Source organism: Grus americana, chromosome 1 (genome assembly GCF_028858705.1).
Source record: "Grus americana isolate bGruAme1 chromosome 1, bGruAme1.mat, whole genome shotgun sequence".
Lineage (NCBI taxonomy): Eukaryota > Metazoa > Chordata > Aves > Gruiformes > Gruidae > Grus > Grus americana.
The window spans coordinates 127,621,305-127,639,647 of record NC_072852.1 but is presented as its reverse complement, the minus strand read 5'-3'; the positions used below and the strand labels follow the sequence as shown (position 1 = coordinate 127,639,647).

The 18,343-nt window shown below is 36.0% G+C and overlaps 1 protein-coding gene across 7 annotated transcripts in view; it reads right to left on the bottom strand.

Moving 5' to 3' along the window:
* Positions 1-18,343, bottom strand: part of DMD (dystrophin) — a 1,313,294-nt gene that overhangs the window by 681,232 nt on the left and 613,719 nt on the right. For 6 of the 7 annotated variants that reach the window (XM_054840966.1, XM_054843533.1, XM_054803063.1 and 3 more), the window contains 4 exons: positions 14,031-14,201; positions 5,533-5,712; positions 2,820-2,948; positions 1,091-1,261 (listed from right to left, as the gene is read on the bottom strand). In XM_054840966.1, coding sequence (XP_054696941.1) covers positions 1,091-1,261; positions 2,820-2,948; positions 5,533-5,712; positions 14,031-14,201 — 651 coding nt within the window. The remainder of the gene's footprint in view (positions 1-1,090; positions 1,262-2,819; positions 2,949-5,532; positions 5,713-14,030; positions 14,202-18,343) is intronic. The other variant, XM_054845289.1, reaches the window with a different exon arrangement.

The window sequence follows — 18,343 nt, the reverse complement described above, 5'->3', positions numbered from 1 at the left end:
TGTTCAGAATAAAAATGTCACACAACACAGTTGTTTGGGCTTTGTGCCAAGATGTTCTCTGTCTACAGTCTGTACTTCTGTAAGAAAGAAGTGAGGAGCACCACACTGGAACAGCTGAAGTACTACTGATGACCAGCAGGAAAAAGAACGATGACCTTTATTCATAGGACATATTCTTTCCTGTTCCAGAAATGAAACCGAAATAAACTCAAATATCCACAAAGAATGTGCTGGTTATGCAAAGTATTGAGCCCTGCATAAACCCCAAACAATTCATGAAAACCATGTCTCTTTGCTGATGCTTTTTGCAAAACTTATTTCCTGCTCTGCCACTGATCCTCTGTGCATTCATTTCCAGTGCTATTACACTAGCCAGCAAAAAGATTTAGGATCAGGATCCATGCATTCCCACTATCCTATATACCAACCTGCATGGCTGCCTGCTTTAATCTGCTGAATAGCGCTCTGCAATAAAGGCAGCAAATACAATGGAGAAAGAAGGTGGCTTATGTCCTCCCTCATTCCAATTCAGAAGTAATAACTACAAATTACCTAATCCATATTGAATTCAGATTCAGTAGTCAAACTAGTTGTACAGATGAGTAGTTGAAGTACAATTGATACAATATCGGGGGGTGTGTATATATATATCTCTCTCTGTATCTCAAACCTTGGTGAGTCACAGCCTCATAGGAAAATACTGGGTGCGTTTAATGAAAAATTAGTGCCCATATGGCAATCTATGAAAAAAAAAAAAAAGCTACTTATACTTTGAGAGATTAAGAATCTTGCTGATTCCCAGATGTTGCTGATTCTTTATAAGTTAATGAAGTAATCATTGTTATGTTCATATGAAGTCAGCAAATAGTTCTAATTGTCAAATAGTAAAAAAAGACCTTGATGCCAACCCCCCCCCCAAACCTTCACCTTTAAAAATAATAATAATAAAAAAATCTTATGATCTAATTTTTTTTTTTTCCTTTAAAAGCTCAGTTTTTGGAGAAACTGCAGCCCACTATATAGTTGTAATCGTGTACCTTATATAAACATCATTTTGTATGCATCTCCATATGGAAGCAGGTCCTCCTACCTTTCCACTCTTAATTCTTTGCGATATAGCTGCAAATCGCTGGTTGAGCTCTGACAGTTTAGGCTCTATTACTTTCCTGCAGTGATCTCCACGGTTTGTCATCAAGTCTACCGCCTGGTCACGCACAGAGTCCACCTTTGGATGCATATCATTCAGCTCATCCTTTAAGCGCTACAGTCCGTGAGCAAGAGACAGGGCTTGAAGTTAGTAATAAATGCAAAGAGAGAGAAAGAGAGAGAGAGAGAGAGTGTGCAAAGGAATAGGGAGCAAAACCACAAAGCAAACTCAGATAATTATGTATGAGTGTGTAAGTCCAGTAGAAATACATTAGATAACATTCCCACTCATATCCCTCAAATTTATAGCAGGAATGTATCTACATGTCTGTTTTAATATCTCCTAGAGGAAATTAATGGTGAACATTATTTCTAGGCAGGTTCTTATCTGCAATAATACAATCCTCAGCATATTTCAGGACACGATAAACTATTTTATGTTCCTAAACCTAAGAAGAGCGGCTAATTCCTGTATTATGGAAGTGGATGTATAGTTGTTGCTTTCATTACTGGTCATGCCCATAGTTGAGGCAGGGAAAAATGACCAGATGAAAACCAGTGAGAATTTCTTCCATAAATTACAAAAACTGAGGGCAAATACCTTCCTCCTCTGCAACACTAATCTTAACAGAAGATCCCAGTATGGGCAGAGGCTGAAAAAGATAGCCAGGCATTCAGGAATCATAAACACAGTTGGGCATTTAGAATTACATTTCACTGTCTGTATGAAATGCCTTTGTGCGATACAATTGTATATACACCGTATTGATGGCAATGATAATTGTACTTTGTATCTGCTGGTGGCAAAATTGTTCATTCAACTACAAAAGTCTGTCCTGCAATCCTGCTGAGATCAATAAGGCATTGATTTATGCTCTGCCTTGGAATTTGTAAAGTTTTGCTTTAGTAAATGGTATCATTACAATTCTGATTTTGATTTACAAACTGTTCCTCAGATAGCATGTTCTGACCATAGAGTTCAATACAAAGTAAAGCTTCACACCCATTTCAGAAGAAAAAAAATAATCCATATAGATAATAATTTGAAGTTGTTTAATCTTAACAAAGACAGTATTTTAAATGAGATATTTTAAAATTCATATCTATCTTGCAAATTAATTTTTCATCAGTTGGTAAATGATGCAGTGGGCCAAACAAAACATTCTGATCAATACACTAACCCATTATTATACAGCTAGTTCACCATATAATATTCTTGTCTGTGGTGTTGGTCTGGCATCAATGCAAATAGTGTTTATAGAATTAAAACAATCATATGACAGAGATATCAAATGCAGATACCATAGATATCAGAAAAGTATCACAGAAAAACAGAAAAGCAATTAAAAATGAAGAACACAGAAAAAAAGATTTTGTTCAACCAGATGTGTTTACGGAGTATTTTTCCAGCAAACACAGGTTTAATAAGCTGCTGTTCTACTCACCAGGAATTCCCCAAGACTTATAACAACATATCTGGTTTTATTTCTGTTGGGATTATACTTTTGTAATGCGGTGCAAATTTATTAAGTAATCTACAAGCTGCCACAGGGTGGCTTTATCAGAGAAAAAATAATGTTAATCAACTTGTGATATCTTTCAAAATATGCTAGTTTTGACACAGTCCTTTTCAGAATAAAATCAATGCTTTCCAGATAATCACATTTTTTTACCTTAAGAATTTCCTCTTTCTGCTGGGGTTTTTGTTTATCAGATTCATCCAACAGTATTTCAGCACGATACATCCAAGTTGTGACATTAGCTATATTCTGATCAAAAGCGTCCATATGCTTTTGATATTCCTGTATGTGGAAAAGGTAAATACTGCATACAAAAAGAGTAATCAGAACTGAAATAATAGTTGTAATGATGCCAGCTGTGGCAAACATGCATACATTATGAAATTAAACTTGTTTTATTTTACACAGTAACTGCTTGTTTTCTGAAGGATAGAATCTGTTGTTTGTTTGCTCTCACTTTATATGTTAAGTTCATTTTAAAAGACATTCTAGGAGAGAGAGAGGCTTCCAAAGTGACATGCAGGGGAGTGATAAAGTCACAGCAAGATGCAGGTGTCGGCAGCTCAGCCAGACTGCTGAGAGGAGCAGGGAGCTGACAGGCAGACATACTGGAGGTGGAAAGAAGAGTTTCCCAAGAACCAGGTACAGAACTCATTTTGGAAAGCCACTAAGTTGATTGAAACTCAGATAGTAACAAGAATGCACTTGCAAAGTCACAATCGAGAAAGGGAGCTTTGTATATAAAACTCTTATTTACATTTCATCTAACTTCTCTCCTTTGAGACTCTGCTTTTTAAAAAGCACTTCTAGTTGATATTCTGATAAATCTTTTTTCTCTCCCTAATTTAAAAAAACATTTTGTCTTTTTTTTTTTTTTGTGAGCTCACTGGAATGAGGCCTATGCATATCCATACAATAGATGTGTACCACACACCTGGGATACAAGATTTTACTAGTCCTTTCGGCCCCTACATGTATGTACCTTTATTTTACACTGTTCTAAAATCAGTAAAAGACCAACTCCCTCTCTTATACCTTTTTGTCATGGATTCTAATAAATATGCACAAAAGAATCCAAAGCAAAGAAAGAAAGTAGACAAACACTTAACTATACCTGTCTATAAACTACATTATATAGAATCACAGAACGGTTTGGGTTGGAAGGGACCTCAAAGCCCATCTAGTTCCAACCCCCCTGCCATGGGCAGGGACACCCTCCACTAGACCACGTTGCCCAAAGCCCCATCCAACCTGGCCTTCCAGGGATGGGGCCTCCACAGCTTCTCTGGGCAACCTGTTCCAGTGCCTCACCACCCTCATAGAGAAGAATTTCTTCCTAATATCTAATCTAAATCTAACCTCTTTTAGCTTAAAGCCATTACTCCATGTCCTATCACTACACTCCCTGATAAAGAGTCCCTCACCATCTTTCCTGTAGGTACTGGAAGGCTGCTGTAAGGTTTCCCCGGAGCTGCCTTTTCTCCAGGCTGAACAAGCCCAACTCTCTCAGCCTGTCCTCACAGGAGAGGTGCTCCAGCCCTCTGATCAGCTTCGTGGCCCTCCTCTGGACTCGCTCCAACAGCTCCATGTCTCTCCTGTACTGGGGCCCCCAGAGCGGGACGCAGTACTCCAGGTGGGGTCTCACAAGAGCGGAGCAGAGGGGCAGGATCACCTCGCTCGACCTGCTGGTCACGGCTGTTTTGATGCAGCCCAGGACACCGTTGGCTTTCTGGGCTGCAAGCACACACTGCCGGCTCATGTTGAGCTTCTCATCAATCAATACCCCCAAGTCCTTCTCCTCGGGGCTGCTTTCAATCCATTCCTTGCCCAGCCTGTAGTTGTGATGAAGCCCTGTAGTGATGCTGTATATCCGTCACAGATGCACTTGTAGCTACACAGACTCTAGTGGAGCTCCTAACACATCAAGCTCTAAAAAGTAATGACAAAGGCCAACAAAACCTTGAGAATCACTTCAGTTTCTCTGGATTGAAATTGCATTCCCACGTTCTCAGCAACAGAAACAGCATACCAGGTTTCCCAAAGCATTCTGGCAGCCCAGTGGTTAAGACCCTTCTGTGTTTAAGGGTTCAAGCTGTCACCTCTTCATGGCAGAATGAATTTTAAGGAAGAATATAGTTATGTGACTGCCAGCAGTTCGAAGCAGCTAGACCTGAGGCTCCTAAATCTGTATTAAGCGTGTATTAGGGATTTTACTTTTGACTAGACTTAATCTGGTCCCCTTAGGTAATTATCCCCACCAAAACATACACTAAAACTATCCAAAGGGGAATCGTGCAGCCCTGAAAGACAAAATCATAGTCCTTGAGAACATTAGGTGTGCTCCCGGAGCAGAGCTCCTGTTTTAGTTGCCTCTGAAATGAATCTAGTTCACACACACAACAACTACGCTGTGGATCAAACCAACATGCAAGTGGGGACTTCCTTCCCAGCTGTACTATTCCAAACAGAGATGCTAAAGTAGCCAAAATCAGTTGAAGTTGTTGGTATTAATACCAAGACTTACTCAATTTCATTTGAATCACATTCAAGGAATCTAGGTCCTTGGGGAGAAACTGCATTTCGTTCATTAGGAAAAAAAAAAAACCCAAACCAACAGTCCAGGAACTACAGAGGCAGACAGGAACAGGAAGCACTAACAATCAGGACTCCACAGAGCCATCAGTCTGTAAGTAGTCAGATTCTTAAAATATACATAATGTACTAAACAATAATCAATCTGATTGTCTGTGTGCTTAGGTATTCCATAAGTTTAGTCCAGGGCACCAGAAGAAGCACTCCTATAAGGCTGAGCACCTACGACTGGGCACCAACATTTCCTCTACATGAACAAATGTATTGTCCTTACCAGTAACAGATTGAACCATTCTTCAGCACGTGAAGTTACTGCTATCCAATTACTGTTCAGGAGGCTGAGTTTATCCTCCACTAGACTTTCCTTTCCTTTCAGCACCATCTTCAAATTCTCTCCTAAATCGCTGATGCTCTTCAGATGGACCTGGCGTTTCTCAATCTCCTTCCGTGTTGCCTACATGAGGAGAATGAAAAATAAAAGTTCAGGAACTTAAAAATTCTCCACACTAAGAATATCAAATATTAAAAGAGCCAGTAAGTTCGTACTAGAACACACACTCTTGCTTCCTATAGGAAGGGAAAGTATTCGGTGAAGAGCAGTAAGTAAAAAGTAAATTGTTCCTATTTAGCTCTGATAACATTGTAACTATCATGTGCTCGCAATCTTTTTTGGTAATAGTTTCATTTTAAAAAGTGTGAATTATCTCTCATTCTCATGTTCAAAATATAGTTTTAATGCTTAACTATTAAACAAGAATCCACATTTTACAATATTTATATTGAGACGTTTACTTTGCATATAATAAAATGACATAGTTATCAAATAGCACATAAACCTTACATATTAAATGGGACAATAATAAAGCATCATGATGACGTTTAAGACTTAGAGAACACTGAAAATAATCTCGTGAAGTATTTTAACGTCTCTTTAATATTTTTCAAAGCAATCTTTTTCAGCAGAAACCATGTTCTCTCCTTTTAGCTTTCTTGTTTCTTAACTGTAGAAATGAATCTTTTCATTCCATTCACTTGGAATTTCACTCTGCTAACTAAAATACTAAAATAACCTATTATCTATAGCACCTCTGAGCTTGAATGACTAAAATATATGTGTGGTGCTACAAGATCAGATTTGCAGCATCTCCTCCCACATTATCTTACCTTCTATAAATAGATTTAAATGAAATGTAAGGTCACATAATTTACTCATTATTCATGTCTTAATATTTGCTGCAACATGCAAGAAGTCTAACAAAAGGAGCAAACCCCAACATATTTAGACAACATGTAAAAAAGCAGGAATTTAATACTAAATACTGAGATGATACAATGCAGAGTATAACAACCTTGCTGAATTCTCAAGGAGAGGCACAAATTCCGTACACCTAATATCACATATAATCAGTTTTATGGGAAAAAATTATCTGAGCTCCTAGTCACCTGATGGCAGTGATCCAGGAATATACGATCTCTGCTTATAAAATAGAGCTTCAACTAGAAATGAAGTGGTCCAAACTGAACACGAAAAGAAGTTGGGAGAAAAGTAAGAATCACTAGTCTCCAGGAACATTGATTTCTCATTGATAACTCGCACACACTAAAAGAACCACTCCTATTCAAAACGCAATCACAATTCTTCCCTCTCAGAATCAACACTGTTACTGCAGTGGAACTACACCTTTATCACCTCCACGCTATCACACCTCTCCATGTCACACATCAATATGATTTTGTTGATAATGTGTTGTTAGAGTAAGTAAAATTTTCACTCTGCAATAAAGACAGTATAGAAATTATTCTTTTTGGTACAATACAATCTTAATAGTACCTGCAACTTACTTGGCATATGTTATGCTTAAAGCAGCAGCTCCCTTCCTATGCTTAACAGAATTAATGACCTAATTTCATAATGTTATTTCACAGAACAGGTTTTACACTTGCATTTCATGTAAGTATGAGAAATTTTCCACATTCTACCAATTTTCTCAAATACAGAGGATTTGTAATAGAGCCAAGACATGATTAATGCAAATTATTAACTATCAGCTACAGAATTATAGAATTTGAAATGGAGAGCTTCAAACTTCATCAGGTTCTTGTCAGATTAAAGGGAAAACATGCCCTTTTATCTATTTCACAACAGGTACAATATGTCATCATAAAAAAGAATAAGACAAAGAATATAATTTGCCTTTAACTCAGGATGGAAAATTTTCATCAGCTTTACTACTTTTTCTAAACAATTTACTTCCATTTGGAAAAAAAATCTCTGAAGTACATTTACTATGGGTTATGGTTTCCTTTGTATTTTACATGTACGAAAACTCAGATCAGTCTTGGGCTATATGTGAAAATATTAAGCCCAACACCAAACAACAAAACATTGAGGCCTTCAACACAACATCAAAGTGAAAAAGCCATCTTCTGCAATACTTCAAATCTCAATTATTCAAAGTTCTTACGTATAAAATCCTGGACCCACTGAATACAGTTGAAAAACTAGCATGGTCTTAAAGACAGCGGGTTTCCACACTGCATTATCAGCTAGGGCCTCCTCTGTATGATATAATGTATACTCGGTAAACTGACAACCTGTTTTCAGTTCTTTCACAATTTCAATAACACTTTTTTCTTTTTAATTTGACATTTCTTCATTATTTTCTTCAGAATTCTCTTTCTCTTTTCATTTTTACTAGACAGTGACAGTCTGCATATACTTCATTCATTGCAATATAACAGCATGGGTAAATTTTCTGTAATAAAAAGACAAAAGGACTGCTATTAATTTAACAACACTATATAAAAGAGATTAAAAAATGTACCATGATCCCAAGGTATCACTAGGATTATTTCATTAAAACTCAGGGAGTGGCTTTCAAAATCTGCTAATTTTTGAAGAACAAGTTCCAATATTCAGTGAATTGGCCTTCACTCATCATCTTTCCCTGTATGCTCTTGGGAAATAGAAGAGCATATTTGAAAATTAAGGGGAAAAACCCAACCTTGCTGGATTTAAACTCCCTTCTGGTTGCCCTAACATCAGACTGCATTTCAGCTGTGCAGTTTATTTGAAAATATCTAAGAAAAAAAAAAGCCCTAGCTCTGTATTGTAAGAGATGCATTAAAAAAACAAACCCCAAAATCCCAAACACCACCACAAGGGGTACAATATGAAACATTGACAAATACAGTGAAGAAATTCTTCCCAGAAGGAGTAGGCGATTTATACATTTTGATTTTTTGTGTTTATCAGGATGAAACTATGTAACATAAATACAATATATAAACATGTTAGAAGTTTGGAAGAAGCTAATTTTCTGATGCAATCTCACATGGCATTTAGGAGGAAGAGAAATATGTAAATAAAAGGTTGAATTAAGCATCATAATACCTAGACTTCAGTTGCAGCTGTGAAAATTTATCAGTAATGTTCAACAGTGTTTTAAAACAGATTACATTCACTCTGCTATTTGTCATTATAGTGAAGTTATTACATTCACATTTTTTTCCTTAGGAAATTATTTATCAAACAAAAGTTTATTCAAATGTGTATTGCCTGCTGGAAGACAAAGATTCCATAAATACTTTCAGGAAAGACTGCTCCATTAAAATGTGTATACAAATTACATAGATTATATTAAGGATATACTTATATGTGTATATGGTCATCTCTTATTTGCATATGCCTCCATGTAGGATCACATCTAGTGATGTATCTACTAACAGATACAAGAGTTAAAGATGATGGCAATCTCTCCATTCAAATTGCTGTTCAAATTTCTCTTAGACAGAATTCTGAAATGTGTCTTTGGAAGAAACTCTTGTACTTCCACGTTTTTGAAGTACCAGTTATGGCTATTTGGTACAGGATACCACAATGAAAATTCTTTGACCCAAAAAATTCATTCGTATTTCAATGAATGAGATGTTTCCTTAGCTTTTAAAGGAACCATTATTCTTTTATCACTTGCATTTCTCAGAAAAATGCTGGTAGCGTGTCTTAATCAAAACTGGGAGATCACATCACCACTGAAACCCCAGGACTTGAAAATTTCCAACAGAAATGGCATCTACGTTCCCAGCACCCAGGATATGTGAGCAATCAGACAGATGATTCTTCTCTGTTAAAACTCTGCATGCAGAGCATGCCTCAGGTGACCAGTTTCTAATACCCACGCCATTAACACCAGAAGGAGGAAAGGGAGAGAGAGAGAAGACCAGCTGAGCTTCCCTTATGCCAGTCCCTACCATCAAAACCTCAGGAAAGAAGTTGTAGTGTAAAATAAAAGTTTTATTTAAGAAAAACAACTTCAGATGACTTGAAACCCAGGCCAAAGCCAGATTGTTCTGCAGTGCTGAAAGGCATGGGGACAAACTTTACTGAAAATTCATAAAAGGTTTGTAGTTGCATACAATAGTATTTTACCTATTTTACATATGGATCCATAGGATGACAGGATGAATCATGTTAGTATAAATAAATGCAGTTCCCTGTGTAGACATGTACACTTTGAGTGGGGTTCACAGCTCTCTCTGATTCCACTGTACTGTGGCATACTCTTTATCTTTCAGTTTACTAACAAATACTACTGGGTTTGTTTTGTTTTTTTTTTACTTGATGTTCATAAGGGAATGATAATCATAACCACCTTCACATTAGCAAATCCTAACAAGAAATAAATCATGTTTGAAAACAGAAGCTACATAGAACGGCTTTTTCTGAGGATGTGGTGCAGAGGGTTTCTGAGTTAGACTTTGTAATGATAAAACTACCATGTATCAAGTTGAACTGCTGATTTTTTTTTTTTTTCCAAACAAACCAGAATTGTTACTAAATGTAGAGGATAATAGTTTAATTGTGCTGGTCATTAACATATGTAGATTAAAAAAATTCAACACCAATGAATGATTGAAGAAAAGCTCTGTGTGCCTCTACGCTGCCACTACACTGTGGATTACGCAGAAGTAATCATTGCAATTTGAACCTCTCTAAAAAAATTAGTTAGGTCACTCAGCTCTCATGGGTGGGATTACAGAATTAATCAGAAGCTGACATTACGGCCTTCTCAGTGGCTGATTATACATATTTATTTGTTTATTCACAGCACATCTTTTATTTTTATTATGTTCTGGCCACTGACTATGAATCAGTTGACAAAATTTTCAGATTATTTTATTTTACTGATTTTACTGACAGGAAATATGTTGCTAAATTTGTTTGCTAATGTAATTCTAACTACTACAAGTCAACTTTATATTCACTGGTACTATATGCTGTGCTAAAATATAACATTAAAGCACTGGCAGACTCATACTGCTGATAGTAGGGAATGATACGGAACTTTTCCTGGTAATACCATCTGCCATTTCCTTTTTGAGAACATGGTTTCCTGGCAATCTAATTCTCATCAGGCCAGTTCCTGATTAAAAGACAAATAAATCCGTAATGGTTAATGTCTTCAGTGACAAATATGTTCACTAAATCAGACTTCTAATTATAAACGGATTTCTAATATACAATGTTTAATGACTATCTTTCCACCCGCATGTAATTTTTCTTATCTATTATAACAGAACTGAATTCAAATGAAAAGATTTAGCTTGTCTCTACTCAGTAAAAAGGCAGGATTTACAGTCTTCATTATATTGCCCATCTCATTTCACATAACTCAGCCAAGTTTTTGTTCCATCCTTAGAAAAATTCTAGACATGAACAAATAAATATCACACTTCCCTTCATGTCCAGATTAATTCTATGTTTCATTAACGTCATTTCCTACTCAAGAGGGACATTGCTTTTTATTTCTAGGTGTTGAAGACAATGTCCCCATGTATGATTTTTGTTATTCTAACCTCTGTAATTACCTTTCAAACCCTCTGAGTTCTTTTCACTCTTAAGAAGTCTTGGGTACTGAAAATGAATTAGAAATAAGTGCAGTAATAAGTATAACTGCTTCCTTGTGCTGTAAAGAAACAGATTATGAGCTCTCTGCTTAGTTATATCGACACCAGCACACATCCAGTTTTTGGTTCATTTGTACTATTGAATTCTCCTCTCCCTCCCTCCATTTTCCATCTTAGCTTTTCTGCAGACGTTCCCCACGATGGGCATCTGCTGGGCTTAATTCATCTCCCAGTGCATTTCATTAGATCAGTTACTGTCTTCGGCAGCCTACTTACCCAGGAAGTCCAAAGCCCAAAGCTGCGACATAAATCAGATACTGTGAGGCCCTGGTTCTGGGGACTGAATTATTGATGTACAACTTTTTATGATGCTTCATTGAAATCCACATAGGACTATCAGTATTGTACTTATTTATGAAGTCCTCACAAGAATTTTAAAGTGTTCAGCATAACATGCAGCAGTTCCTGCCTCTTAGTGGGAACAGATTCTTTAGGAAAAAGCATACTCACTTCACATAATTTCTGCAAATACTTACATTTGGAAGGCTAGGATCTGCCACCTATACTATCTGTTGGATTGCTCAGAATTAAAAGTCTGCTTATATTTATGTGAATATTGGTTTACATTTCCTAAAGAGAATCTTAATAAAGGAATTCTGAAAGCCACTCAGTATGTATGTACATCAAGAGGCAGCTGCTCTCATCCAAAGTTGGTTGTTTATTCCTATTTTAGTGAGGAACTCACTGAAGGAGAAGAGCTGAGTTACTATATGAGGTTAGACTGCAGTGATGGCTTTGGGCACGATTTGAAGCCAAAATATGTTTTTTACCAGTTTTCCCTGCAACCCTTCATGTATCAATTCCTAGTGAAAATTCACTCAATGGCATTCTTCAAGATTAGTAGGTGGAGTGGTTCCCATTTGATATATTTTTCATGTTAATATTTCTTATTTTAATTAGCTCTTGTTACCTTTTTTGATTGTCATAAGATAAAAATATGTTGTAATTGTTATAGCAAGTGTAAGTCATAACAAGGACTTCCCACTGTGTAACTGCACTGATCATCAGGCTTTAGGTTCTAATTATGCAACTTCTTAAGCATTTATGTTCATATCTAACAATTAAATGAAATTAAGGACAAATCTTTCTATCTAAACTGCTGTGAAGCTATATACATCTGGATTAACTTTCCTGAACACGTATGCAGGAACATACAACGTACATTTCTGTTTCAGTAGAACTGTACTGTGTAGTTTAACACCACCAAAGATGATTCTTGTTTTCATGACTGGGCAAATGGATCAAGTAACTGGCAGGTTAGTTTGGGGAGATTAAAATCATATGATTGTATAATCCATCTCTTAAAAATCTGACACTTGTCCTTTATTATGAGTGTTAAGATCACAGTATCAATCAAAAGTAATGAGAGGAACTGCACAGGCTTTACTGTAGGAAAGGCAGAAAGTGACAACAAGAGAACATCAAGCAGCAATGGGTTTTTTAGGGACTGAGGTTTTGATTTGAAAGTCAAAGCACCAATAGTCAAAGCAGTAATTGTAAGATAATGATAGCAACAGTTGATTTGCATATATTTTTGGAAACTACTTTTAAAATAATGTCATTCTTAGAGACTAATCACAAAAGACTTGTAGACTTTCTTTTTCTTGTTTTTTGTTCATAAATCAGTGTATTTCAAGGCTAAAGACATTTGATCAAGCTCAGAAGCTTGAAAGGGGCAGTTAAAGACAAAACCAAAACAAAACAAAACACAAAAAACCCCCACAAACTAAATTTTATTCCAGTGCCTTTAACCCACAGAGCATTTAAAAAAAAGTAGTATGGTTGCCTGTGTATTATTCATGACTATTTCTATAATGCATGGTGAAACTGGTAAAATGTTTAAAGAATTCTTCCTATTAAATGAAGCAGAAGTGGTAAGTTTTTACACAAACAATACTGTTTAAGGGGGGGGTGTTGTTGTTTTCTTTTGAATTTATATAGGAACACTTATCCAAAATGCTGCTGGCTGCACGTAATTATTTGAAATTTTGAAGCTTTGGATAATAATGAGCATAGTTTCCTCTAAAGCACAGATTTGGGCATACCAGGATGGCTAGGTTAGTTTATATTCTGATTGGATTTTTATTACATATGTGGAGCATAAACTGGATTAGCTAGTGTTGAACGATACTGTGCTAAGTCTTAACATCACACAGAGGTATACAGTTTGATGTAGAACTTTTGCATTCCTCAGTGATTCTGTAAGATTACAAGCAGTAATTTTGAGGAAAGTTTCATTTTAGGCTTTGAGTTTTAACCTAAAATAAGAGTTAAATGTAGAAGTTTCATGGAAGTAAGAAGCCCCCAAGAATGAAAAATGAATAAGCTACAAACCAAAAAGGGTAGGAAAAAACCCTATCCCACCGCCTGACTGCTGTCTGAACACATGGAAAATGCAGTGTTCTGACATCCTTAATCTTTCATCCACTGGAGCTGTTTTACTGTTGAATACTTTTCTACTCATAAGTAGAATGGGATGAGAGAGAGAGAGATGTCTATTTACACGGATACTGGATGGATAATTTATAGTACTCTGAAAAATTAAATTCTAACTTCAAATTCATCTCAGAGAAGATGACTGCAATGTGAAGGTGAACTGTGCTATTGATATATGCAGAGACAAGATGGTTACAATTTTTCTGAGCATTAATGTTAGGGTGAGATAATGCCATAACAGTTAAAAAGTTCTACTAACTAACATCCCAGGATTTTTATTCTCTTTATCAAGAAAGAAATCTAGCTTTCTTTAATATGCATAAACTATCTATGAAATAGATAAAGGTACAGTGTGTGTTACATTGTTACCTTGCCCCAGGCAATTTCAGCATCCAAATTGCTAGGCATCCCCTGCACAGCTGATCTCTTTGTCAATTCTGCATCTGTTGCTGCAAGCCATTCTGTCATAGCATTAGTTTCTTTTCGTAGCTTCCGGGACAATTTCAAGCATTTCTCTAACTCTTGCTTTTTTTCTGTCACCTGCAGAAAGAAAACATGTGTTTCTTAACTCTTCAAACAGGTTTAATGATTGTTATACACCATTTTCTATACGTTACTTTTCTATAGAAGCTTAACTTGCAATTTCACAAATTGCACTTTTAACATAGTTATGTCTTGCCTTAGTTCTCTCAATATCTGTAATTTTGCTGATAGAATACAAACACCTACAAGAAAAATAGGTGCTTAAAAACACATTGAGTTTGAACTAGCAGTAAAGCTCTGCAAATGTCCTCCCTCCATTATGAACTCATGAATAGAAAATTAATTTGGAAGAATTGAACAGGCTTTCCTTGAGACACAAAATAGATGTCAAAACCCTTCAAAGAATATATTTTCATATACATGTCAAAATAGTGATATTGAATCCTTAAGGGTTTTTTTTCTATGTAGTTATACTACATAGAAGAAAAAACTTGTCTGACAAAGAAACACCAAAATCTTGAAACACAAAAGTAACTGAATGATGTCAAACTAAGGCAGGACAGTTAACTAAGTTTTTAATTTCTCAGCATATTATTTTGCTGTCTATTTAATACTCTTTAAATGTAGGGATTTTGCATAGGAATTTGTATTTTTTTCTTTTTTTCAAAGCAAACTGCAAAAATAAATTAAAAATCAGCAGAAACATGTATCATTAGTAAATCCTTTCCACGGTTTAATAACATTTATTTGGGTCACTGCAGAACTACTTGTAAGTTTACATTACATTCTTTTATGCATTCTTTACTTAGCTTTCTTGCCCCTCCTCCCACCACTTCATAAAAATGTGTCTGCCACTTTACCATGATATACATTGTTCCCAGCATGCAGTCAGACTCACAGCCATCCCGAAATAGGGACACTTGTATTTTGTTTATAATCTCATTTCACTTTCTTTCGTACAGAGGGGGAAAACCAAAGTGTCCTCAAGTGTCCTCGTGTGATTTTGGTTGGCACTGACTAAAAACTAGTCATTTCTGTTCTAAGTAAATCAACCAAAGAAAGGTGAAACACGCATTTTCCAGAGAAGGCAGAAGAGTAAATGACTAGTTCTCAGATAGATATTAGGCAACTGGTAGTTAGAAAATACAAATTAATACATTATGTTGTGCTGAAGTTTAAAAAGGCTGATTAAAGAAGGTAGATTAAAAGTGTTCAGGTCACTAATATTTAAAAGAAATTACTAATTACTTTGCATGTCAATTAGTAATCAAGTGAGATTGTAGGCACTGATTTTTATTTAAGTATTTTTTAAACAGAAAAAAAAAATGTCTACAGTAGTGTCAGGTATCCAAAACTGGTATCGATATCTACTAAAACTATTTTGGGCTTTGACACTGTTTGAGTACAAGTAGAGGCACAATGATCAAATTGATTCTAGTTCTACTGCCAAGGAGAGTTTGAGTTTTTAAAATGTCATAGGATGTTATGAGGGCGGGTACACGGTTTTTGCTATTCCTGAATAAACAGAACAGATTTGCCCAGGGAATAAGCAATAAAATGTCCCTGATCATACATTATCACTCTGCAGAGGCTTACTACTAAAATCTCAGAACATTTCTTCTTCACTAAATAAGCTTTATGTGCTTTTGTGTGTGCCAAATTTATTAAATGAGACCTCAGAACTTACAGTCAGGCCAAGAGGTATCCCTGGGAAGGACCATAAAACTCAGCCTTTTAAAGCTCCATTCACATATGGAGCCAGGAATCCACCTGTGTTTTTCACCTCTTCTTTTGATGCGTACTAATAGGCATTATCATCATCATCATCATCATTATTACTACTACTACTACTACTACTACTGCTATTGCTACTGCTACTATGACGTGCAGGTACTTAACAGCAATACAATGAAAAGCGTACTACCCTAAGTGTGATTATTTGTGTAAGAATCCTGAACACCTGGTATGCTGTAAAATGAAGTTACTGATACATGCCCAAACACAGAAAGAATATTTGCGTTGCCATATACATCTCTAAATTCTGTATATAATATCGATAATATTAGACTATTTCCACGGACATTGTATATATCCAGAGGTTACTGATTAATCACTTTCTGTTTGTACTGCAAATGTAAAGATGCATTTCTAAAGAAAAATAGGAAACAGTGCCCTCTAAAGGCCTTCTGCTTCATACAGTGATATCAAACATACTCTCTCCATAAATTTTCTCTAGATTTTAAAGCTATTTTAGCTATGCTAAATAGTTGACTTGCAAGAATCCTTGGATATAATACATAAAAATAAAATGAGAAAAGCAGATATTCGAATCAAAAGAAAGGTATTTTACGGCCTTTTAGTGTTACAGCCAAAAAATCCCGCGCAGCAGTGCTGTTGTGAGGCCAGACCTGACCTTGTAAGCAATAGCCCCTACTGCATGCGATGCCCTGGGGAGAGCAGCAAGAACATTATTACTGTCACTTTCTTTCAGAGTCCAGCTCCCTGTTCTGATGAATTACCGTAGAGAGATTTGGCACAAGGATGCTACTGACCCTACCTCACAGCCACTCACGACTAAAACTACCTGAGGTGTAACACGGTAGTTTGCATGTGTATCTGTATATCTGCTTGTGGCAGAGAGAGAACACTGCCAAGTGAATGCATAAGTAAGCAGAGGCATGGAATACTTCTCATAAATGTAACCATTACGCCATGATATTCAAATGACATTTTGCTTTCTTGCAACTTCATCTCAAATCTATTTACACTAAGGGCCCTACTAAAGTTGCAAAATTATCCATCATGTTTTTAAAGCATATTTGGCTAAAAATGTGGGGCAAAACTCCAAGTTTTGAACAGACAAAACTCAGTCCTAGACCAAAGAGAGGTTTAAGATCTGATACAACCTAAACAATTAGGAATAATCATGGCATTTATATCCATACCTGTTTATGCTAAAAAAAAAAAAAAAAAAAAAAAAAAGGAAGGAAAAAACCCCCAAACCCTCCCAGCTTCCCCTTCTTCTTAAAGGGAAGACTTTCAAGGTTCAGAGTCTAAAGTTATGACACCTAAAACATATAGAAAAACTACAGTAGGTAGAGAAATTATCAGAAATTATCATATTTTTCCTGTCCATTTAAGAGCACAACACTTCAGCATTGTTCGACATGTTTAAATTAAACCATTCCATATGCTTAAAAATGTGCTTAAAGATTGTTTTAAATATAGCGGCACATCCTGAAGCAGTACATATGAAATCACACAAGTGAGTCTACACGTTTCAGTCCTGAGACTTACTATTAGTTATAACTATTAAAATTTTTCTCTTAAAACGCCAGACCTTGACCCAATGCAATCAAGTAGGGCTGATAATGGTTAACTGATTCTTTTAGTTCTGTATCTCTGGGCCTTTGTGACTCTCTCTAAAACTGTTAACTACCATGCTAGTTAAATGAAAATGGGAGAAATTACATCAAGGACAAGAAAACTAAACACAGCACTGCAGATTTTTGAGTCACATCAATTTGCAATACGGCTCACTTCAGACCAGTAATGGCTTCCTAATGGCACATTTTTATCCCTTCATTTGTTAAGAGAGATTTCCTAAAACAATGGTACCTGCCTGATGTTATGTTAAACATAATGTAGGACTAAATGCTACAACCCTTTTTAAAACAATGGAGAAACCAAAGTTATTATCTAATCTCAAATTATAGCTGTCCACGCCTTAAGCAGACTCTTCAGTTTTCTTGACACTCAAAAGATTGATGTCTCTTAATGACTTTATTTTTCTAGCAAGAGAGAACTATTTTAATTCAGATTCCCAATTGAGTATTATCTCTGTCAAAAATAACGTAACTCTTATTGTTCTATCATACTGTAGTCAGTGGGGCTTGATTATTATTATGTGTTTAAAACACATACTCTCACAGTATTACCATGGGCTCGTTTTCCTAGTTAGTAACAATTTATGGTTTTAATAATTTAAAATCTGACAAAAAAACCAAAAAGAATTTGCAATGTGTCTTATTCTGTATATTTGAGGTGCACACATTTTAGAAATAAACAGGCAACTATATCTGTCATTCACAACCTTCATTCAGCCAGTTACAGCACCAAATTTACTCTAATCCTACACTTTTTTTAGAAGTTCTGTGGATAGTTCTAGTGAGGGCAGAAGGAAGAAAGCGAGGCAATGA